This window comes from Alosa sapidissima, chromosome 6 (assembly GCF_018492685.1).
Source record: "Alosa sapidissima isolate fAloSap1 chromosome 6, fAloSap1.pri, whole genome shotgun sequence".
Lineage (NCBI taxonomy): Eukaryota > Metazoa > Chordata > Actinopteri > Clupeiformes > Clupeidae > Alosa > Alosa sapidissima.
This window is the reverse complement of record NC_055962.1, coordinates 24,692,271-24,716,331: the sequence shown is the minus strand read 5'-3', so window position 1 is coordinate 24,716,331 and position 24,061 is coordinate 24,692,271. Positions and strand designations below refer to the sequence as shown.

General features: G+C 42.9%; 1 protein-coding gene across 1 annotated transcript in view; it reads right to left on the bottom strand.

The window, feature by feature from the left end:
- Positions 1-24,061, bottom strand: part of adgrf6 (adhesion G protein-coupled receptor F6) — a 143,916-nt gene that overhangs the window by 24,016 nt on the left and 95,839 nt on the right. The window contains exons 24-83 of the mRNA XM_042095910.1: positions 17,450-17,596; positions 17,090-17,236; positions 16,852-16,998; positions 16,591-16,737; positions 16,299-16,445; positions 15,543-15,689; positions 15,306-15,452; positions 15,047-15,193; positions 14,797-14,943; positions 14,500-14,646; positions 14,267-14,413; positions 13,920-14,066; positions 13,682-13,828; positions 13,437-13,583; positions 13,199-13,345; positions 12,858-13,004; positions 12,620-12,766; positions 12,375-12,521; positions 12,137-12,283; positions 11,796-11,942; positions 11,558-11,704; positions 11,313-11,459; positions 11,075-11,221; positions 10,734-10,880; positions 10,496-10,642; positions 10,251-10,397; positions 10,013-10,159; positions 9,672-9,818; positions 9,434-9,580; positions 9,189-9,335; positions 8,951-9,097; positions 8,610-8,756; positions 8,372-8,518; positions 8,127-8,273; positions 7,889-8,035; positions 7,548-7,694; positions 7,310-7,456; positions 7,065-7,211; positions 6,827-6,973; positions 6,486-6,632; positions 6,248-6,394; positions 6,003-6,149; positions 5,765-5,911; positions 5,424-5,570; positions 5,186-5,332; positions 4,941-5,087; positions 4,703-4,849; positions 4,362-4,508; positions 4,124-4,270; positions 3,879-4,025; positions 3,641-3,787; positions 3,300-3,446; positions 3,062-3,208; positions 2,817-2,963; positions 2,579-2,725; positions 1,438-1,584; positions 1,035-1,181; positions 774-920; positions 464-610; positions 220-366 (exon numbers count right to left, since the gene is read on the bottom strand). Coding sequence (XP_041951844.1) covers positions 220-366; positions 464-610; positions 774-920; positions 1,035-1,181; positions 1,438-1,584; positions 2,579-2,725; positions 2,817-2,963; positions 3,062-3,208; positions 3,300-3,446; positions 3,641-3,787; positions 3,879-4,025; positions 4,124-4,270; positions 4,362-4,508; positions 4,703-4,849; positions 4,941-5,087; positions 5,186-5,332; positions 5,424-5,570; positions 5,765-5,911; positions 6,003-6,149; positions 6,248-6,394; positions 6,486-6,632; positions 6,827-6,973; positions 7,065-7,211; positions 7,310-7,456; positions 7,548-7,694; positions 7,889-8,035; positions 8,127-8,273; positions 8,372-8,518; positions 8,610-8,756; positions 8,951-9,097; positions 9,189-9,335; positions 9,434-9,580; positions 9,672-9,818; positions 10,013-10,159; positions 10,251-10,397; positions 10,496-10,642; positions 10,734-10,880; positions 11,075-11,221; positions 11,313-11,459; positions 11,558-11,704; positions 11,796-11,942; positions 12,137-12,283; positions 12,375-12,521; positions 12,620-12,766; positions 12,858-13,004; positions 13,199-13,345; positions 13,437-13,583; positions 13,682-13,828; positions 13,920-14,066; positions 14,267-14,413; positions 14,500-14,646; positions 14,797-14,943; positions 15,047-15,193; positions 15,306-15,452; positions 15,543-15,689; positions 16,299-16,445; positions 16,591-16,737; positions 16,852-16,998; positions 17,090-17,236; positions 17,450-17,549 — 8,773 coding nt within the window. The 5' untranslated portion in view covers positions 17,550-17,596. The remainder of the gene's footprint in view (positions 1-219; positions 367-463; positions 611-773; positions 921-1,034; positions 1,182-1,437; positions 1,585-2,578; positions 2,726-2,816; positions 2,964-3,061; positions 3,209-3,299; positions 3,447-3,640; positions 3,788-3,878; positions 4,026-4,123; positions 4,271-4,361; positions 4,509-4,702; positions 4,850-4,940; positions 5,088-5,185; positions 5,333-5,423; positions 5,571-5,764; positions 5,912-6,002; positions 6,150-6,247; positions 6,395-6,485; positions 6,633-6,826; positions 6,974-7,064; positions 7,212-7,309; positions 7,457-7,547; positions 7,695-7,888; positions 8,036-8,126; positions 8,274-8,371; positions 8,519-8,609; positions 8,757-8,950; positions 9,098-9,188; positions 9,336-9,433; positions 9,581-9,671; positions 9,819-10,012; positions 10,160-10,250; positions 10,398-10,495; positions 10,643-10,733; positions 10,881-11,074; positions 11,222-11,312; positions 11,460-11,557; positions 11,705-11,795; positions 11,943-12,136; positions 12,284-12,374; positions 12,522-12,619; positions 12,767-12,857; positions 13,005-13,198; positions 13,346-13,436; positions 13,584-13,681; positions 13,829-13,919; positions 14,067-14,266; positions 14,414-14,499; positions 14,647-14,796; positions 14,944-15,046; positions 15,194-15,305; positions 15,453-15,542; positions 15,690-16,298; positions 16,446-16,590; positions 16,738-16,851; positions 16,999-17,089; positions 17,237-17,449; positions 17,597-24,061) is intronic.

The window sequence follows — 24,061 nt, the reverse complement described above, 5'->3', positions numbered from 1 at the left end:
AATTTCAGACAGATATAATGAGAGACATTCGTTCAAGTCAAGTCAAGTTTATTTATATTGCGCAATTCATACACAGAGGTCATTCAATGTGCTTTACATAAACAAAAGCATAAATCGTTCACACCTGAACAAGGCGTAATTTAATACAAATTCAAACTCAAGCATAAAAGTGTTTGTGCCAAAACACATGTGCTATTTGATTTGTAAAAACGATCTTACCTGCACAGGCATTGTCATCACTGCTCTTCAAACTTGGATCAGTGAGATTATATCCACTCAAGCATGTACAGTTGTAGTCTCCAATGGTGTTGTTGCAGACTGAGTTTGGACCACAGACTGGTGGGGTCTCAAGACATTCATTTACATCTAAAACAGAAGTTGAAACAATATAACATTGGAACAGAAAATACCAGTTCAGCTAAAAACATAAATTGACATCTGGGATACATGTGCATCCATCTACCTGTGCACTGATTGCTGTCACTTATGGGTTGGTTTGCATTGGTCACTTGATATCTGATCAGACAGGAACAGCTGTAGCTTCCAATGGTATTGGTACAGTTTGAGTTGGGCCCACATACGTTTGGAGTCTCAACACATTCATTCACATCTGAACAAGGAGATATGGAAAACAATCAAAACAGACAGAACAGAGAATCAGACAGAATCATGCTCAGTTGCATGACATTGTATTAAAAGCTTCATGAAATGACCTTCATGATTTCATATGAAAATAAATCGATTGGAATAAATGCAATATTTAATGTCTTTACCAATGCATTGGTTGTTGTCACTTATGGGATGGTTTGCATTTGTTACTTGATATCCACTCCAGCATGAACAGCTGTAGCTTCCATTTTTGTTGGTACAATTTGAGTTGGGGCCGCACAGATTTGGTGTCTCCATACATTCATGTATATCTAAACACAGAATAATATATTGAGTCCTCATAAAAAGTACCCAGTAGTCAAAAAAGATTTTAAAACAAGGAACAATTTAATGTTAATATTGAATATGATAAAGCGATTACAAACCTGTGCAGGGATTGTAAACACTTATTGGTAGATCTTCATTGTTGACACTGTATCCACTCATGCATGTACAGTTGTAGTCTCCAATGGTGTTGTTGCAGACTGAGTTTGGACCACAGATTGATGGTAACTGGTCACATTCATTCACATCTGAAAATATATGGAGAGAAAAACACATTAAAATGAAAATTTCAGACAGATATAATGAGAGACATTCGTTCAAGTCAAGTCAAGTTTATTTATATTGCGCAATTCATACACAGAGGTCATTCAATGTGCTTTACATAAACAAAAGCATAAATCGTTCACACCTGAACAAGGCGTAATTTAATACAAATTCAAACTCAAGCATAAAAGTGTTTGTGCCAAAACACATGTGCTATATGATTTGTAAAAACGATCTTACCTGCACAGGCATTGTCATCACTGCTCTTCAAACTTGGATCAGTGAGATTATATCCACTCAAGCATGTACAGTTGTAGTCTCCAATGGTGTTGTTGCAGGCTGAGTTTGGACCACAGACTGGTGGGGTCTCAAGACATTCATTTACATCTAAAACAGAAGTTGAAACAATATAACATTGGAACAGAAAATACCAGTTCAGCTAAAAACATAAATTGACATCTGGGATACATGTAAATCCATCTACCTGTGCACTGACTGCTGTCACTTATGGGTTGGTTTGCAATGGTCACTTGATATCCGATCAGACAGGAACAGCTGTAGCTTCCAATGGTATTGGTACAGTTTGAGTTGGGACCACATACGTTTGGAGTCTCAACACATTCATTGATATCTGAATAAAGGGAAATTTAAAAAAAGACAATCAGAACATATTAATCAATCAGAAATAACTGATAACCTTCACAGGGAATGTCAGCACTACTCTTCAAATGTGCATACTCATGCAGAAAACTGTGTTAAATTCTGCCTTGGTCCTTTATATGGTTCGTAAAAACAACATTACCTGTACAGGAATTGTTAGCACTACTTCGCACACTTGGATCACTGACATTATATCCACTCAAGCACGAGCAGCTGTAGTCTCCAATGGTGTTGTTGCAGACTGAGTTTGGACCACAGACTGACGGTGTCTGAAGGCATTCATCCACATCTAAAAACACAAAGTCAACAATAGTCTGTTGAAAAAGGGTCAAACAGAATTTTTAGAAAAAGACTGCTAAAGCCTGTACTTTTTCATATACCTGTGCACTGATTGCTATCACTTATGGATTGATTTGGGTTGGCCACTTGATATCCAGTCAAGCAGGAACAGTTAAGACTTCCATTGGTATTGGCACAGTTTGAGTTGGGTCCACAAATGTTTGGAATCACAACACATTCGTTTATGTCTAAAAGAGAGTGAAAAAACATTTACTCACAGCAAGGGAAAACCAACAGCAACTGCATTTTTGCACAGACAAATTTGATGAAAATGACCTCAGATCACCAGCACTTCAGTTGGTGGCCTGGATCTGCTGAAAGGTCAACTCAAGCTTCAAATATTCCACTCAGAGTCCTGCCTTCACACGACAATAATCCTTACCTGTACAGGGATTGTCAGCATTACTCCGCACACTTAGATCAGTCACATTATAGCCACTCAAGCATGTACAGTTGTAGTCGCCAACGGTGTTGTTGCAGACTGAGTTTGGACCACAGACTGGTGGGGTCTCAAGGCATTCATCCACATCTAAGAAGCATAAGGTCAACAACATTTTATTGGAAGAATGGGCAACTATAATTCAGAGATAGACATAGAAAGTGTCCATGTCTTTATTTACCTGTGCACTGATTGCTGGCACTTATGGTTTGATTAACATTGGTCTCCCGATATCCACTCAGGCAGGAACAGTTGTAGCTTCCATTGGTGTTGGTGCAGTTGGAGTTGGGTCCACATACGTTTGGTATATCATCACATTCATTTATGTCTGAAAAAGGTAGAGTTTAAGTTAAAATGCATATTCATGCAGAAAACTGTGTTAAATTCTGCCAAGGTCCTTTATATGGTTTGTAAAAACAACATTACCTGTACAGGAATTGTTAGCACTACTTCGCACACTTGGATCACTGACATTATATCCACTCAAGCACAAGCAGCTGTAGTCTCCAATGGTGTTGTTGCAGACTGAGTTTGGACCACAGACTGACGGTGTCTGAAGGCATTCATCCACATCTAAAAACACAAAGTCAACAATAGTCTGTTGAAAAAGGGTCAAACTGAATTTTTAGAAAAAGACTGCTAAAGCCTGTACTTTTTCATATACCTGTGCACTGATTGCTATCACTTATGGATTGATTTGGGTTGGCCACTTGATATCCAGTCAAGCAGGAACAGTTAAGACTTCCATTGGTATTGGCACAGTTTGAGTTGGGGCCACAAATGTTTGGAATCACAACACATTCGTTTATGTCTAAAAGAGAGTGAAAAAACATTTACTCACAGCAAGGGAAAACCAACAGCAACTGCATTTTTGCACAGACAAATTTGATGAAAATGACCTCAGAACACCAGCACTTCAGTTGGTGGCCTGGATCTGCTGAAAGGTCAACTCAAGCTTCAAATATTCCAATCAGAGTCCTGCCTTCACACGACAATAATCCTTACCTGTACAGGGATTGTCAGCATTACTCCGCACACTTAGATCAGTCACATTATAGCCACTCAAGCATGTACAGTTGTAGTCGCCAACAGTGTTGTTGCAGACTGAGTTTGGACCACAGACTGGTGGGGTCTCAAGGCATTCATCCACATCTAAGAAGCATAAGGTCAACAACATTTTATTGGAAGAATGGGCAACTATAATTCAGAGATAGACATAGAAAGTGTCCATGTCTTTATTTACCTGTGCACTGATTGCTGGCACTTATGGTTTGATTAACATTGGTCTCCCGATATCCACTCAGGCAGGAACAGTTGTAGCTTCCATTGGTGTTGGTGCAGTTGGAGTTGGGTCCACATACGTTTGGTATATCATCACATTCATTTATGTCTGAAAAAGGTAGAGTTTAAGTTAAAATGCATATTCATGCAGAAAACTGTTTTAAATTCTGCCAAGGTCCTTTATATGGTTCGTAAAAACAACATTACCTGTACAGGAATTGTTAGCACTACTTCGCACACTTGGATCACTGACATTATATCCACTCAAGCACGAGCAGCTGTAGTCTCCAATGGTGTTGTTGCAGACTGAGTTTGGACCACAGACTGACGGTGTCTGAAGGCATTCATCCACATCTAAAAACGCAAAGTCAACAATAGTCTGTTGAAAAAGGGTCAAACAGAATTTTTAGAAAAAGACTGCTAAAGCCTGTACTTTTTCATATACCTGTGCACTGATTGCTATCACTTATGGATTGATTTGGGTTGGCCACTTGATATCCAGTCAAGCAGGAACAGTTATGACTTCCATTGGTATTGGCACAGTTTGAGTTGGGGCCACAAATGTTTGGAATCACAACACATTCGTTTATGTCTAAAAGAGAGTGAAAAAACATTTACTCACAGCAAGGGAAAACCAACAGCAACTGCATTTTTGCACAGACAAATTTGATGAAAATGACCTCAGAACACCAGCACTTCAGTTGGTGGCCTGGATCTGCTGAAAGGTCAACTCAAGCTTCAAATATTCCACTCAGAGTCCTGCCTTCACACGACAATAATCCTTACCTGTACAGGGATTGTCAGCATTACTCCGCACACTTAGATCAGTCACATTATAGCCACTCAAGCATGTACAGTTGTAGTCGCCAACGGTGTTGTTGCAGACTGAGTTTGGACCACAGACTGGTGGGGTCTCAAGGCATTCATCCACATCTAAGAAGCATAAGGTCAACAACATTTTATTGGAAGAATGGGCAACTATAATTCAGAGATAGACATAGAAAGTGTCCATGTCTTTATTTACCTGTGCACTGATTGTTGGCACTTATGGTTTGATTAACATTGGTCTCCCGATATCCACTCAGGCAGGAACAGTTGTAGCTTCCATTGGTGTTGGTGCAGTTGGAGTTGGGTCCACATACGTTTGGTATATCATCACATTCATTTATGTCTGAAAAAGGTAGAGTTTAAGTTAAAATGCATATTCATGCAGAAAACTGTGTTAAATTCTGCCAAGGTCCTTTATATGGTTCGTAAAAACAACATTACCTGTACAGGAATTGTTAGCACTACTTCGCACACTTGGATCACTGACATTATATCCACTCAAGCACGAGCAGCTGTAGTCTCCAATGGTGTTGTTGCAGACTGAGTTTGGACCACAGACTGACGGTGTCTGAAGGCATTCATCCACATCTAAAAACACAAAGTCAACAATAGTCTGTTGAAAAAGGGTCAAACAGAATTTTTAGAAAAAGACTGCTAAAGCCTGTACTTTTTCATATACCTGTGCACTGATTGCTATCACTTATGGATTGATTTGGGTTGGCCACTTGATATCCAGTCAAGCAGGAACAGTTAAGACTTCCATTGGTATTGGCACAGTTTGAGTTGGGTCCACAAATGTTTGGAATCACAACACATTCGTTTATGTCTAAAAGAGAGTGAAAAAACATTTACTCACAGCAAGGGAAAACCAACAGCAACTGCATTTTTGCACAGACAAATTTGATGAAAATGACCTCAGATCACCAGCACTTCAGTTGGTGGCCTGGATCTGCTGAAAGGTCAACTCAAGCTTCAAATATTCCACTCAGAGTCCTGCCTTCACACGACAATAATCCTTACCTGTACAGGGATTGTCAGCATTACTCCGCACACTTAGATCAGTCACATTATAGCCACTCAAGCATGTACAGTTGTAGTCGCCAACGGTGTTGTTGCAGACTGAGTTTGGACCACAGACTGGTGGGGTCTCAAGGCATTCATCCACATCTAAGAAGCATAAGGTCAACAACATTTTATTGGAAGAATGGGCAACTATAATTCAGAGATAGACATAGAAAGTGTCCATGTCTTTATTTACCTGTGCACTGATTGCTGGCACTTATGGTTTGATTAACATTGGTCTCCCGATATCCACTCAGGCAGGAACAGTTGTAGCTTCCATTGGTGTTGGTGCAGTTGGAGTTGGGTCCACATACGTTTGGTATATCATCACATTCATTTATGTCTGAAAAAGGTAGAGTTTAAGTTAAAATGCATATTCATGCAGAAAACTGTGTTAAATTCTGCCAAGGTCCTTTATATGGTTCGTAAAAACAACATTACCTGTACAGGAATTGTTAGCACTACTTCGCACACTTGGATCACTGACATTATATCCACTCAAGCATGAGCAGCTGTAGTCTCCAATGGTGTTGTTGCAGACTGAGTTTGGACCACAGACTGACGGTGTCTGAAGGCATTCATCCACATCTAAAAACACAAAGTCAACAATAGTCTGTTGAAAAAGGGTCAAACAAAAATGATAGAAAAAGACTGCTAAAGCCTGTACTTTTTCATATACCTGTGCACTGATTGCTATCACTTATGGATTGATTTGGGTTGGCCACTTGATATCCAGTCAAGCAGGAACAGTTAAGACTTCCATTGGTATTGGCACAGTTTGAGTTGGGTCCACAAATGTTTGGAATCACAACACATTCGTTTATGTCTAAAAGAGAGTGAAAAAACATTTACTCACAGCAAGGGAAAACCAACAGCAACTGCATTTTTGCACAGACAAATTTGATGAAAATGACCTCAGAACACCAGCACTTCAGTTGGTGGCCTGGATCTGCTGAAAGGTCAACTCAAGCTTCAAATATTCCACTCAGAGTCCTGCCTTCACACGACAATAATCCTTACCTGTACAGGGATTGTCAGCATTACTCCGCACACTTAGATCAGTCACATTATAGCCACTCAAGCATGTACAGTTGTAGTCGCCAACGGTGTTGTTGCAGACTGAGTTTGGACCACAGACTGGTGGGGTCTCAAGGCATTCATCCACATCTAAGAAGCATAAGGTCAACAACATTTTATTGGAAGAATGGGCAACTATAATTCAGAGATAGACATAGAAAGTGTCCATGTCTTTATTTACCTGTGCACTGATTGCTGGCACTTATGGTTTGATTAACATTGGTCTCCCGATATCCACTCAGGCAGGAACAGTTGTAGCTTCCATTGGTGTTGGTGCAGTTGGAGTTGGGTCCACATATGTTTGGTATATCATCACATTCATTTATGTCTGAAAAAGGTAGAGTTTAAGTTAAAATGCATATTCATGCAGAAAACTGTGTTAAATTCTGCCAAGGTCCTTTATATGGTTCGTAAAAACAACATTACCTGTACAGGAATTGTTAGCACTACTTCGCACACTTGGATCACTGACATTATATCCACTCAAGCACGAGCAGCTGTAGTCTCCAATGGTGTTGTTGCAGACTGAGTTTGGACCACAGACTGACGGTGTCTGAAGGCATTCATCCACATCTAAAAACACAAAGTCAACAATAGTCTGTTGAAAAAGGGTCAAACTGAATTTTTAGAAAAAGACTGCTAAAGCCTGTACTTTTTCATATACCTGTGCACTGATTGCTATCACTTATGGATTGATTTGGGTTGGCCACTTGATATCCAGTCAAGCAGGAACAGTTAAGACTTCCATTGGTATTGGCACAGTTTGAATTGGGGCCACAAATGTTTGGAATCACAACACATTCGTTTATGTCTAAAAGAGAGTGAAAAAACATTTACTCACAGCAAGGGAAAACCAACAGCAACTGCATTTTTGCAAAGACAAATTTGATGAAAATGACCTCAGAACACCAGCACTTCAGTTGGTGGCCTGGATCTGCTGAAAGGTCAACTCAAGCTTCAAATATTCCACTCAGAGTCCTGCCTTCACACGACAATAATCCTTACCTGTACAGGGATTGTCAGCATTACTCCGCACACTTAGATCAGTCACATTATAGCCACTCAAGCATGTACAGTTGTAGTCGCCAACGGTGTTGTTGCAGACTGAGTTTGGACCACAGACTGGTGGGGTCTCAAGGCATTCATCCACATCTAAGAAGCATAAGGTCAACAACATTTTATTGGAAGAATGGGCAACTATAATTCAGAGATAGACATAGAAAGTGTCCATGTCTTTATTTACCTGTGCACTGATTGCTGGCACTTATGGTTTGATTAACATTGGTCTCCCGATATCCACTCAGGCAGGAACAGTTGTAGCTTCCATTGGTGTTGGTGCAGTTGGAGTTGGGTCCACATACGTTTGGTATATCATCACATTCATTTATGTCTGAAAAAGGTAGAGTTTAAGTTAAAATGCATATTCATGCAGAAAACTGTGTTAAATTCTGCCAAGGTCCTTTATATGGTTCGTAAAAACAACATTACCTGTACAGGAATTGTTAGCACTACTTCGCACACTTGGATCACTGACATTATATCCACTCAAGCATGAGCAGCTGTAGTCTCCAATGGTGTTGTTGCAGACTGAGTTTGGACCACAGACTGACGGTGTCTGAAGGCATTCATCCACATCTAAAAACACAAAGTCAACAATAGTCTGTTGAAAAAGGGTCAAACAAAAATGATAGAAAAAGACTGCTAAAGCCTGTACTTTTTCATATACCTGTGCACTGATTGCTATCACTTATGGATTGATTTGGGTTGGCCACTTGATATCCAGTCAAGCAGGAACAGTTAAGACTTCCATTGGTATTGGCACAGTTTGAGTTGGGTCCACAAATGTTTGGAATCACAACACATTCGTTTATGTCTAAAAGAGAGTGAAAAAACATTTACTCACAGCAAGGGAAAACCAACAGCAACTGCATTTTTGCACAGACAAATTTGATGAAAATGACCTCAGAACACCAGCACTTCAGTTGGTGGCCTGGATCTGCTGAAAGGTCAACTCAAGCTTCAAATATTCCACTCAGAGTCCTGCCTTCACACGACAATAATCCTTACCTGTACAGGGATTGTCAGCATTACTCCGCACACTTAGATCAGTCACATTATAGCCACTCAAGCATGTACAGTTGTAGTCGCCAACGGTGTTGTTGCAGACTGAGTTTGGACCACAGACTGGTGGGGTCTCAAGGCATTCATCCACATCTAAGAAGCATAAGGTCAACAACATTTTATTGGAAGAATGGGCAACTATAATTCAGAGATAGACATAGAAAGTGTCCATGTCTTTATTTACCTGTGCACTGATTGCTGGCACTTATGGTTTGATTAACATTGGTCTCCCGATATCCACTCAGGCAGGAACAGTTGTAGCTTCCATTGGTGTTGGTGCAGTTGGAGTTGGGTCCACATACGTTTGGTATATCATCACATTCATTTATGTCTGAAAAAGGTAGAGTTTAAGTTAAAATGCATATTCATGCAGAAAACTGTGTTAAATTCTGCCAAGGTCCTTTATATGGTTCGTAAAAACAACATTACCTGTACAGGAATTGTTAGCACTACTTCGCACACTTGGATCACTGACATTATATCCACTCAAGCACGAGCAGCTGTAGTCTCCAATGGTGTTGTTGCAGACTGAGTTTGGACCACAGACTGACGGTGTCTGAAGGCATTCATCCACATCTAAAAACACAAAGTCAACAATAGTCTGTTGAAAAAGGGTCAAACTGAATTTTTAGAAAAAGACTGCTAAAGCCTGTACTTTTTCATATACCTGTGCACTGATTGCTATCACTTATGGATTGATTTGGGTTGGCCACTTGATATCCAGTCAAGCAGGAACAGTTAAGACTTCCATTGGTATTGGCACAGTTTGAATTGGGGCCACAAATGTTTGGAATCACAACACATTCGTTTATGTCTAAAAGAGAGTGAAAAAACATTTACTCACAGCAAGGGAAAACCAACAGCAACTGCATTTTTGCAAAGACAAATTTGATGAAAATGACCTCAGAACACCAGCACTTCAGTTGGTGGCCTGGATCTGCTGAAAGGTCAACTCAAGCTTCAAATATTCCACTCAGAGTCCTGCCTTCACACGACAATAATCCTTACCTGTACAGGGATTGTCAGCATTACTCCGCACACTTAGATCAGTCACATTATAGCCACTCAAGCATGTACAGTTGTAGTCGCCAACGGTGTTGTTGCAGACTGAGTTTGGACCACAGACTGGTGGGGTCTCAAGGCATTCATCCACATCTAAGAAGCATAAGGTCAACAACATTTTATTGGAAGAATGGGCAACTATAATTCAGAGATAGACATAGAAAGTGTCCATGTCTTTATTTACCTGTGCACTGATTGCTGGCACTTATGGTTTGATTAACATTGGTCTCCCGATATCCACTCAGGCAGGAACAGTTGTAGCTTCCATTGGTGTTGGTGCAGTTGGAGTTGGGTCCACATACGTTTGGTATATCATCACATTCATTTATGTCTGAAAAAGGTAGAGTTTAAGTTAAAATGCATATTCATGCAGAAAACTGTGTTAAATTCTGCCAAGGTCCTTTATATGGTTCGTAAAAACAACATTACCTGTACAGGAATTGTTAGCACTACTTCGCACACTTGGATCACTGACATTATATCCACTCAAGCACGAGCAGCTGTAGTCTCCAATGGTGTTGTTGCAGACTGAGTTTGGACCACAGACTGACGGTGTCTGAAGGCATTCATCCACATCTAAAAACACAAAGTCAACAATAGTCTGTTGAAAAAGGGTCAAACTGAATTTTTAGAAAAAGACTGCTAAAGCCTGTACTTTTTCATATACCTGTGCACTGATTGCTATCACTTATGGATTGATTTGGGTTGGCCACTTGATATCCAGTCAAGCAGGAACAGTTAAGACTTCCATTGGTATTGGCACAGTTTGAGTTGGGTCCACAAATGTTTGGAATCACAACACATTCGTTTATGTCTAAAAGAGAGTGAAAAAACATTTACTCACAGCAAGGGAAAACCAACAGCAACTGCATTTTTGCACAGACAAATTTGATGAAAATGACCTCAGATCACCAGCACTTCAGTTGGTGGCCTGGATCTGCTGAAAGGTCAACTCAAGCTTCAAATATTCCACTCAGAGTCCTGCCTTCACACGACAATAATCCTTACCTGTACAGGGATTGTCAGCATTACTCCGCACACTTAGATCAGTCACATTATAGCCACTCAAGCATGTACAGTTGTAGTCGCCAACGGTGTTGTTGCAGACTGAGTTTGGACCACAGACTGGTGGGGTCTCAAGGCATTCATCCACATCTAAGAAGCATAAGGTCAACAACATTTTATTGGAAGAATGGGCAACTATAATTCAGAGATAGACATAGAAAGTGTCCATGTCTTTATTTACCTGTGCACTGATTGCTGGCACTTATGGTTTGATTAACATTGGTCTCCCGATATCCACTCAGGCAGGAACAGTTGTAGTTTCCATTGGTGTTGGTGCAGTTGGAGTTGGGTCCACATACGTTTGGTATATCATCACATTCATTTATGTCTGAAAAAGGTAGAGTTTAAGTTAAAATGCATATTCATGCAGAAAACTGTGTTAAATTCTGCCAAGGTCCTTTATATGGTTCGTAAAAACAACATTACCTGTACAGGAATTGTTAGCACTACTTCGCACACTTGGATCACTGACATTATATCCACTCAAGCACGAGCAGCTGTAGTCTCCAATGGTGTTGTTGCAGACTGAGTTTGGACCACAGACTGACGGTGTCTGAAGGCATTCATCCACATCTAAAAACACAAAGTCAACAATAGTCTGTTGAAAAAGGGTCAAACTGAATTTTTAGAAAAAGACTGCTAAAGCCTGTACTTTTTCATATACCTGTGCACTGATTGCTATCACTTATGGATTGATTTGGGTTGGCCACTTGATATCCAGTCAAGCAGGAACAGTTAAGACTTCCATTGGTATTGGCACAGTTTGAGTTGGGTCCACAAATGTTTGGAATCACAACACATTCGTTTATGTCTAAAAGAGAGTGAAAAAACATTTACTCACAGCAAGGGAAAACCAACAGCAACTGCATTTTTGCACAGACAAATTTGATGAAAATGACCTCAGATCACCAGCACTTCAGTTGGTGGCCTGGATCTGCTGAAAGGTCAACTCAAGCTTCAAATATTCCACTCAGAGTCCTGCCTTCACACGACAATAATCCTTACCTGTACAGGGATTGTCAGCATTACTCCGCACACTTAGATCAGTCACATTATAGCCACTCAAGCATGTACAGTTGTAGTCGCCAACGGTGTTGTTGCAGACTGAGTTTGGACCACAGACTGGTGGGGTCTCAAGGCATTCATCCACATCTAAGAAGCATAAGGTCAACAACATTTTATTGGAAGAATGGGCAACTATAATTCAGAGATAGACATAGAAAGTGTCCATGTCTTTATTTACCTGTGCACTGATTGCTGGCACTTATGGTTTGATTAACATTGGTCTCCCGATATCCACTCAGGCAGGAACAGTTGTAGTTTCCATTGGTGTTGGTGCAGTTGGAGTTGGGTCCACATACGTTTGGTATATCATCACATTCATTTATGTCTGAAAAAGGTAGAGTTTAAGTTAAAATGCATATTCATGCAGAAAACTGTGTTAAATTCTGCCAAGGTCCTTTATATGGTTCGTAAAAACAACATTACCTGTACAGGAATTGTTAGCACTACTTCGCACACTTGGATCACTGACATTATATCCACTCAAGCACGAGCAGCTGTAGTCTCCAATGGTGTTGTTGCAGACTGAGTTTGGACCACAGACTGACGGTGTCTGAAGGCATTCATCCACATCTAAAAACACAAAGTCAACAATAGTCTGTTGAAAAAGGGTCAAACTGAATTTTTAGAAAAAGACTGCTAAAGCCTGTACTTTTTCATATACCTGTGCACTGATTGCTATCACTTATGGATTGATTTGGGTTGGCCACTTGATATCCAGTCAAGCAGGAACAGTTAAGACTTCCATTGGTATTGGCACAGTTTGAGTTGGGGCCACAAATGTTTGGAATCACAACACATTCGTTTATGTCTAAAAGAGAGTGAAAAAACATTTACTCACAGCAAGGGAAAACCAACAGCAACTGCATTTTTGCACAGACAAATTTGATGAAAATGACCTCAGAACACCAGCACTTCAGTTGGTGGCCTGGATCTGCTGAAAGGTCAACTCAAGCTTCAAATATTCCACTCAGAGTCCTGCCTTCACACGACAATAATCCTTACCTGTACAGGGATTGTCAGCATTACTCCGCACACTTAGATCAGTCACATTATAGCCACTCAAGCATGTACAGTTGTAGTCGCCAACGGTGTTGTTGCAGACTGAGTTTGGACCACAGACTGGTGGGGTCTCAAGGCATTCATCCACATCTAAGAAGCATAAGGTCAACAACATTTTATTGGAAGAATGGGCAACTATAATTCAGAGATAGACATAGAAAGTGTCCATGTCTTTATTTACCTGTGCACTGATTGCTGGCACTTATGGTTTGATTAACATTGGTCTCCCGATATCCACTCAGGCAGGAACAGTTGTAGCTTCCATTGGTGTTGGTGCAGTTGGAGTTGGGTCCACATACGTTTGGTATATCATCACATTCATTTATGTCTGAAAAAGGTAGAGTTTAAGTTAAAATGCATATTCATGCAGAAAACTGTGTTAAATTCTGCCAAGGTCCTTTATATGGTTTGTAAAAACAACATTACCTGTACAGGAATTGTTAGCACTACTTCGCACACTTGGATCACTGACATTATATCCACTCAAGCACGAGCAGCTGTAGTCTCCAATGGTGTTGTTGCAGACTGAGTTTGGACCACAGACTGACGGTGTCTGAAGGCATTCATCCACATCTAAAAACACAAAGTCAACAATAGTCTGTTGAAAAAGGGTCAAACTGAATTTTTAGAAAAAGACTGCTAAAGCCTGTACTTTTTCATATACCTGTGCACTGATTGCTATCACTTATGGATTGATTTAGGTTGGCCACTTGATATCCAGTAAAGCAGGAACAGTTATGACTTCCATTGGTATTGGCACAGTTTGAGTTGGGGCCACAAAGGTTTGGAATCACAACACATTCGTTTATGTCTAAAAGAGAGTGAAAAAAACATTTACAGTACTCACAGCAAGGGAAAACCAACAGTAACTGCATTTTTGCACAAATGCATTTGATGAAAATGACCTCAGAACACCAGCACTTCAGTTGGTGGCCTGGATCTACTGAAAGGTCAACTCAAACTTCAAATATTCCACTCAGAGTCCTGCCTTCACGCGGCAATAATCCTCACCTGTACAGGGATTGTCAGCATTACTCCGCACACTTGGATCAGTCACATTATAGCCATTCAAGCATATACAGTTGTAGTCGCCAGCGGTGTTGTTGCAGACTGAGTTTGGACCACAGACTGGTGGGTTCTCAAGGCATTCATCCACATCTAAGATCAATAATGTTACAATGGAAAACAAAATGTTATAGTATAATTTATAGAAATAACAGCTAAACACTTAAGGTTGTATTCACCTGTGCAGGGATTGCTGTCACTTATGGTTTGGTTTGCATTTGTCACTTGATATCCAATCAGGCAGAAACAGTCAAAGCTTCCATTGGTGTTGGCACAGCCTGAGTTGGGACCACATACTCTTGGAGTCTCAAGACATTCATTTATATCTGAATAAAGGGATATTGAAAAGAAGACAATTAAAATGTGTTAATGAATCAGAAATAACTGTGCTCAGTTGTATGAAGTTGTATTAAAAGCAAATTACAATACCTAAAGTAAAAAGAGTAACCTGACAAAGCATCATCAAATTGCCTCACCTGCACAGACATTGCCAGCATTACTCTTCAAACTTGGATCAGTCACATTATATCCACTCAAACATGTGCAATTGTAGTCTCCAATGGTGTTGTTGCAGAGTGAGTTTGGACCACAGACTGGTGGGGTCTCAAGGCATTCATCAACATCTAGAAACACAAGGTTAGCAATGTTGAAATGGAAAAATTGGTCAAGTGTATCAAAGTTTATAAAAATAGATAAAATATAAAAAATAGTTATGTTTTTGTTCACCTGTGCACTGATTGCTGTCACTTATGGGTTGGTTTGTGTTGATTGCCTGATATCCATTCAGGCAGGAACAGTTGAAGCTTCCATTGGTGTTGGCACAGTTTGAGTTGAATCCACATACGCTTGGTGTCTCCACACATTCGTTTACATCTGAGAAGGGTGACAACGAGGAAAGGAATTAAAAGCATATCCTTTTTTATTGACATTCTGAAAAAGCAAGCCTGTGTCCAGGTGGGCCAGCCATCTACTAATGAAACCTCACCTGTACAGGGATTGGCATCACTACTCCACACACTAGGATCAGTCACATTATAGCCACTCAAGCATGTACAGTTGTAGTCGCCAACGGTGTTGTTGCAGACTGAGTTTGGACCACAGACTGGTGGGGTCTCAAGGCATTCATCCATATCTTAAATAAAGGAAATCAACATTTTCATGGTTAGTTAGTCTTAATATGAGCAACAGGTATTTCATCTATTTATAAATGTACTGTATTTACCTCTACATGGATTCAAGGCACTTATAGGATTACTTGCATTTGTCACTTCATAGCCATTCCAGCAGGAACAACTGTAGCTTCCATTATTGTTAGTGCAATTTGAATTGGGACCACACAAGTTTGCATGTACAGTACATTCATTTACATTACATATTACATACTGGCCAATATGTAATATTCAAGGATTACAAAGCATTAAAATAACATTTTAGCTTATTGCAACTATATGTACTGCATAGCGGTACAAAATATGACGCTCAGTCCTGCACATTCTCTCCACAAAAATAAATCACACTTGTCAATGTGTCTCCATCTCCTACTTGCCAAGCATTCAGAAGGTGTCATAATGATCCTACACTTCAAATTTCAGGCAGATTTTAAAATTTTTGCTTTTTCATAATTAACTAGGTGGGGCTATACCGCAAATGAGTGGTTATGGGATGGGTTGAGATGGCCCCTTGAGACCAACATACAAAAAAAGTGGTCATCCTAGGCCCTACGGCTTTGAGATATTCTCAGAAAACCTTAACCTCTTTTTGGAGGGTCCGGTGCGGCGGGTGGCCGACGGATCAAAAGGAAAATCAATGGTTCCCTGTCATCCTTATGGGGCTACATGCTCACCAAGTTACATGCAGCACAGTCTTTCAGTGTGCCAGGAATCGTTGACAAAAAAACCCCAAACTGACTAAACCTATATGACTGCTACGCTAGCGGCGGTCCAACAACCAATCTAACCCTCCTACACAGCAAACTAACCTCTGCAAGGATTGCTTTCATTTATCAAGAGACTGGAGTTGAAGGCCTGGTATCCATTCAAGCATGAACAGCTGTAGTCTCCAATGGTGTTGTTGCAAACTGAGTTTGGACCACAGACTGGTGGGGTCTCAAGGCATTCATCCACATCTAAAGGAAGAAATTAGAATACTGACGTTTGCACTGGTTATTTCATCTGAAGATACATTGATTAAAATATGTGTAATGATCTGCAAAATTGCATCAACCATCACTCTGAATTTATTGTAATTTTTTGTTATTGCAATGTCTTTACCAATGCATTGGTTGTTGTCACTTATGGGATGGTTGGAATTTGTTGCATGATATCCACTCCAGCATGAACAGCTGTAGCTTCCATTTGTGTTGGTACAATTTGAGTTGGGGCCGCACAGATTTGGTGTCTCCATACATTCATGTATATCTAAATACAGAATAATATATTGAGTCCTCATAAAAAGTACCCAGTAGTCAAAAAATATTTTAAAACAAGGAACAATTTAATGATAATATTGAATATGATAAAGCGATTACAAACCTGTGCAGGGATTGTAAACACTTATTGATAGATCTTCATTGTTGACACTGTATCCACTCATGCATGTACAGTTGTAGTCTCCAATGGTGTTGTTGCAGACCGAGTTTGGACCACAGATTGATGGCAACTGATCACATTCATCCACATCTGAAAATATGTGAAGATATAATGAAACACTTTAAATGTAAATGTTTCAGAAAAATATTTCAGACACTTTGCTGCCTTTAGATGTGTTTACCTTGGCACTGGTTATTGCTACTTATGGACTGATTTACAGAGCTTGCTTGATATCCTGTCTGGCAGGAACAGTTGTAGCTTCCATTGTAATTGGTACAGTTTGAGTTGGGACCACACAGGTTAAGGATCTCCACACATTCATTTATATCTGAAAAGGTTCACAATAACAAAGTACATGGAGAATGAAACCAATACGATGAACCAGTATGATGAAACCAGTATGATGAAAGATTCCAAATACCACTGTGTTAAAGTTTAAAGAAAAACAATTGATAAATTATGCTCTATTTTCTACATTATGCTCTTTTCCTACTTGAAAACTAGACTTACAGTGTGACGCCACCTTATTACATAACCTTACCAGCACAAGGATTGCCACCACTGATCCTGAGATCTGCATTTGGTGTACGATATCCACTCAAGCATGTACAGTTGTAGTCTCCAATGGTGTTGTTGCACATAGAGTTTGGACCACAGACTTGTGGGGTATGAAGGCATTCATCCACATCTAAAACATTAGGTCAACAATAAGATATTTGAATATAATATGACTCAGGTGTAAGCATACATGTAGATGGATTATGGCATGGGCAAAGTGGCTTTCATCCTGGCTAAATTTAGCTTTGAGTTGGTTTCATAAAGTTCAGTGCAGTTCAGTGAACTTTATTGTCCCAAAGGGAAACTTGTCTCGCAGTCAGGTACACATAAATAGCACAAGATACACAAAGACACAAGATGGGGTAAAAGACACAGGTTAATATAAGTTAAGAAGGTTAAGAAAGAAAAGAAAAAGCAAAAGGCACATACGTTACCATAGGGAATTATTCTGTGCAGTTAGTTAATAACCTCCACTCGTTTTTAAAGATTTTTTTCCATGAATTTATACTATTTGCTTTATTTATTTGCACACCACAGATAGTCTACATAATGCCATAGGGTAGGCCTAATCATTTTAATTGTGATAATTTTATAAATTATTGACATAGTTGAGAGTAGAGACAAATAGCCTACTGCAGTAGTTGATTTTAATTAGAGGACATACTTTCAAAGGTGTTTTCAATGAATTTTGGTGATAAAGACAACATAAAGTCATACTATATGTGTTTATTTATATTGGCGTGCTCTTTTCTTAATTACGCCGCATGCCTAGATGAAGAAACATTAGGGTAGGTGCACACGTAAATGTGCATTGTGCATTTAGTCTACCACGCCTACTCTTGTTCTCGATCATATTGAGACTATCTCTCCACCCATTACATATTCCATATGTATGGGGGGAATTGATCTACCGGATCGTGTAACGTGGATACTTCTTTAAGACAAACCGGTGGCACCAGCCATGCCCTCGATTAGTGTTGTTTAAAACACCTGTGCTGGCGGGAGGTTAGTGCTTTTTTGATCTCCCCACGGACGTGCGTGACTCAAAGACAAGTAAGGGATAATGTATTGTCCGCCAGTAATTATCAGAAAATAAGTCCCGACAGGGAGAACAGAACCCCGACGCGCAGCGGAGGGGTTTTGCTTCAACCTGAAGGGACTTATTTTCTGATCATTACCGGCGGACAATACATTATCCCGCTTATTACACGGCTGCTTGCCAAAACGAGAAAAGAAACCTAACACAATGAATGAATGAAAGACGTTAATCAACCCGTTGCCATTGACAGCGGTGATTTATATACTTTGTCGGTGATTTATATAGATTTAACATAGGCCCGAACGTTGGGAAGGCCCATTCATGTGAATGGAACTTTCTGCAGCACTCTGAAGAGCCGTGTAATAAGGTAAGAATAATTAATAACCCAATTAACGTTAATGGTACAACAGCCGCTTGCCTGCCGCTGAAGCCGCAGATGAGTAGTGGGAGAAGGCTTTCTCTCTGGTGGTTGTATCCATTCATTCTCCTTACTGTTGCGACTTTGTTTCCAATCAGGTAGCCAGTCCGAACGACGGATTGCATACAAGGCAGGCATCAGCTTGTTTGTTCTCCTCCATCTGAACTAGGCTACTATCAAGTAAGTTTCTCCGTACGCCGTATTACACACGTTGTGTGGTTAACGCGGCTGAGGAGACTGGGTCACAGACCGCGAGATGGTGCATATGAGCTGCGAACGCGCAGACTCCATAGCTGCTTAAGCTCAAACAAACTTTGTGGTAAGCAAACCCTCTTGGCCAGACGTGGCGTAAAAAAAAAAAAAAAAAACACCACGAAAAGGTCTCATTTTGTATTAAAGGGTAAAACTGGGGAAAAAAAAAGGAAAATATTGTTTACGACAATCAAACAGGTAAGTGTATTCTGAACAGTGTACTGAAAGGATCTGGCTATGGCCAATCCTCCCACTCACGCTTGTGTGGCATGTGCAGTTACATTGCCCATGGAAGATGGACATGACAAATGCATTAGGTGCTTGGGTTTCTGACATGCTGAGGCCGCAAGGAATAACCCAGCGACATGCATGGATTGTTTTATAATGCCCCTCCGCACAAGGGAGGCCCGTTTCCATTTTTTTATGGGTAAACGACCCCACTCTCCGCCTGGTGATGGTGACGCTTCCAAGCGGCAGAGGACTGACTCCTCTGACCGGAGCGATGCGCTCTCCTCCCAGGGTACACCCACGGCAGAGGAGCCTCTCCTTGAAACACATATGGGTGAGGACTCTGATGTTGACGTGCTCTCTCTGTCTCCTTCTGATGGACAGAGTATGATGGCAGCAGGTCAGGGAAGCCCATCGGCCGAAATCGGGCCAGAGCCGCCAGAGCTACCAGCAGTTTTCCAGCTCAGAGAGGTTCTGGGCCGGGCAGCAATGGCCTTAGAGCTCACGTTGCCTGAGGACACACACTGAGGACACTAGCTGAAAAGCAAAAAGATGGCCGCCACACATACATTTTTCAACATAAAAGTCCTTAGCAAACCAATATTTTTGGTTACATATACTGGTTTGGGTAAGGACTTTTATGTTGAAAAATCTACATGTGGCAGCCATATTGGATTTTATCATTAGTGTTGCTAGCTTCACACTGCTGTGGTTTAGTGGTTCACCAAAGCTTCATTTGCCCATCACTAACACACACCCCCCTACATCTCGGTTTGAGGAGGAGGATGCATCTCGGCCAGTGTCGGCTGGGGTCCCCCTCCTGCCGGACTTTGAGGCTGTGATCTTGGCACAGTTCAGCTCACCAGCAGCACCACGACGATGGTCTTCTGTCAGCCGGCGGCTAGCCAATGTCAGCGGGGCCGGGCGCATTGGTTGCGATCGTCCTCCGCCACTTGATCAGTCACTGACTGCTTTCGTATCATCAGCGCAGTCGGCATTGGGCCGGACAAGCTGCCCGAGTAGGAACTGCTGGACAATAGACAGCTTGCTGCTTAGGGTGCACAGTGCAATGGCGGTTCAAACGAAACTGGCCAACACTGCAGCTATTTTGTCACTGTACCTCCGGCATTTATCTCGTGGCACTGAGGAGTCAATGGAGGACGTTCGGCTCGTCTCTTCCCTCCTTGCAACAGCAATGAAAGAACAGGCTGTGGCAGCAGGGGGCGCTATGGCTGCATTTTGGGTGGCAAGGAGTCATCTGTGGCTATCACAGTCCCAACTTCAGCTGACAGACCGTAGTTCTCTTGTTGGGTTGCCGGTTGAACCCTCTGCCATGTTCGGCTCTGGTGCATTGACGATGCTACAGGAGGCCCAAACAGCGAGGCGCTATACCAATGAGTTAGCAGGCTCATCAGCCTTTCGCCAGAGGGGTCGATACCCCTGAGCCCAGATGCCCCAGGCCCCACCATCTCAACCTGGCTGGGGCCCAGGAGACCTTAGGCATAGGCCGGAATACCATCGCGGGCAAACCACTCAGTGCCAGGGTAGACGGAGAGGGGCTGGCCGTCGCCAAGGGCATCAACGGCCGCCACCTCAGTCCTGACGGTGCGCAGTGCCTCAGCTGCCCAGGCCTTCAGTCGGGCCAAGCCAAAGCTTGGGCAGCACTAGGGGAAAGCCCATGGGTCCTTTCTACCATGACCAAAGGATATCGACTTTTTGCACCCACCTCTACTCTCTCCACCCGGCCCTCAGCGACCAGTGCGAGATGGGGGACACAGGCAGATACTGGAGGAAGAAGTGGCCACACTCCTCTTCAAAGGTGCCATCAGGGAGGTGGGGAAGACCGACCATCAGGTGGGGTTCTTCTCACACTACTTTCTCATCCCAAAAAAGGATGGCGGTCTTCGTCCAGTGCTGGATCTGAGAGGCCTAAACAAATATCTGCGCCCCCTCCGATGCAGGATGCTGACAATTCCAAGAGTGCGTCAGGCCATAAACCAAGACAATTGGTTCGCTACAATCGACATCCAGGACGCCTATTTTCAAATTCCCATTTGGGGGGCGCACTGGCCCTTCCTCCGGTTCCGACTCGGGTGCAGGACTTACGAGTTCATGGTCCTGCCTTTTGGAATTTCACTGGCACCCCGCACTTTCACAAGGTGCATGGACGCTGTCCTTGGTCCCCTCCGCCGGCAAGGCATCCGCATTTTTAATTATCTGGATGACTGGCTGCTATGTGCACAGTCACAGCAGCAGTGCCGCGAACACATATCCAGGCTGCTACAACATATTCTAAGCCTAGGGCTTCGTCTGAATGTAAGAAAGAGCAAACTGGAGCCATCACAGGTCATCAAGTTCCTAGGTACGACTCTGGGGCGTCGTTCGACTCCAGGGCTGCTCAGATCTCCCTGACTCTGGTGTGGAAGGAGACCATCAGGTCCTGTCTCTCTCTCTTTCGCCCTCACAGGAAGGTGAGCTGGAGACTATGTCTCCGCCTGTTGGGTCTGGTGGCGGCTACTGTTCATGTGGTTCCTTTCAGCTTGTTGCATATGCGGCCAGTACAGCGTTGCTTTCTGAGTCTGGGTCTGAACCTCCAGTCCCCCTCGTCAGCCAGAGTTCGGGTGACGCGGCGTCTCTCCACTGCTCTCCAATGGTGGAGGTACCCAGGGAATTCGGAGAGAGGCAGCAGGCTGGGCCCAGTGACGCATCGCCAACTACTGGCAACAGATGCCTCACAAGAAGGTTGGGGGGCGGTGCATGCGGGATTCGGGGTCAGAGGTGTCTGGACCGGCAAACAGTTGAGCCAACACATCAATGCACTGGAACTGACAGCAATTCGCTTTGCACTCCAAAGTTTCCTCCCACGCTTGAGGGGCCACCATGTGTTAGTCAAAACCGACAGTACAGCGGCAGATGCTTATGTCAACAGGCAGGGGGGGCTTGGCTCTCCCATCCTAGGACGCCTGGCCCACGAGTTGTGGAGTTGGGCTTACCCACGGTTTCTGTCCCTGAGGGCCACGTACTTACCAGGCTCCCTGAACACTGTGGCAGACTTGTTGTCCAGGGGAGGGCCTCAGCCAGGGGAGTGGAGACTCCATCCAGAGGTGGTTGCGTAGATATGGCGACGCTTTGGGGTCGCCATAGCAGATCTGTTTGCCTCGAGGGAGACGACTCATTGTGCCATGTTCTCGCCCGCATGTGACCCGCCCTTAGGGATGGATGCTCTGGCCCATCAGTGGCCTCTGGGTCTGCTCTATGCGTTTCCCCCCTTCGGCCTTCTTCATCCTCTTTTATGGAGGATCAGGACCGGGAGTGCGGACGTAATCCTGATAGCCCCGAACTGGCCTCACATGCTGTGGTTCTCAGAGATTGTTCTGCTTCTAAATGGCACCCCTTGGGAGCTCCCCATTCGGAGGGATCTGTTGACACAGGTACAGGGGTCCCTGTTTCACCCATTCCCACGGGTCCTGAGGTTGTGGGCGTGGCCCCTGAAAGGGCAGAGTTTCAGGCCCTAGGCCTCTCAGATCCAGTAATCCAAACATTGGAGTCGGCAAGGGCACAATCGACCTGGGCAGCCTACGCCTTTCGCTGGGGCAGATTCACATCTTGGTGCGAAACCCATCAGGTGGACCCCCAAGCCAAACCCTGCCTTCCTCCCAAAGCTTTGTAGTGACATGAGCCTAAACCAAGTTATCAATCTACGTTCATTGCCTCCCACTCAAGCAGATGGCGACAGTGGGCTTCAGGCCTCGGTTCTATGTCCTGTCAGGTCACTATCAGCCTACTTGAAGCGCACAGAGGCAGTGCGCAAGACAGATCAGCTGTTTGTATGTTTTAAGCCGGAACACTTGGGGGATCCAGCCTCAAAATCAACACTCTCCCAGTGGGTGGTGGAAGCCATACAACGGGCCTATGCTGAGACGGAAGGGCCGGCTCTACCAGAGATCCGTGCTCACTCAACTAGGGGTACGGCAGCCTCATGGGCGTTATGGCGAGGTGCCTCCTTGCAGGACATTTGCTGCTACATGGTCAACACCAGCAACTTTTGCAAAGTATTACTCCCTTAATGTGGCAGCCAGCCCGTGTTTTGGGGAGCGGGTGTTGGGAGCACCTGGGGTTTAAACTTGTTGGGAGCACCTGGGGTTTAAACTTCCTTTTCCTTTCTATGGCCCTAGGGGCTGTCAGTGCTCACAAGCCTGGGGGTTGTAAATAGTGTAAATAGTTTCATTCATTTATCTATCTATCTATCTATCTATCTATTTACGCGGGTGCCTGATCTGCACTGACTCCTCATGGTGTGTCCTACAGAAGTTCCCCATACATATGGAATATGTAATGGGTGGAGAGATAGTCTCGATACGATAGAGAACGTTCGGTTACGGGTGTAACCTTTGTTCTCTGAGTGAAGAGACTATCTCTCCACCTCTACGCCGCTCGGAGGCGTGTGTCGATCAATATTTAAGCACTAACCTCACACCAGCACAGGTGTTTTAAACAACACTCATCGAGGGCGTGGCCGGTGCCACCGGTGTGTCTTAAAGAAGTATCCACGTTACACGATCCGGTAGATCAATTCCCCCCATACATATGGAATATGTAATGGGTGGAGAGATAGTCTCTTCACTCAGAGAACAAAGGTTACACCCGTAACCGAACGC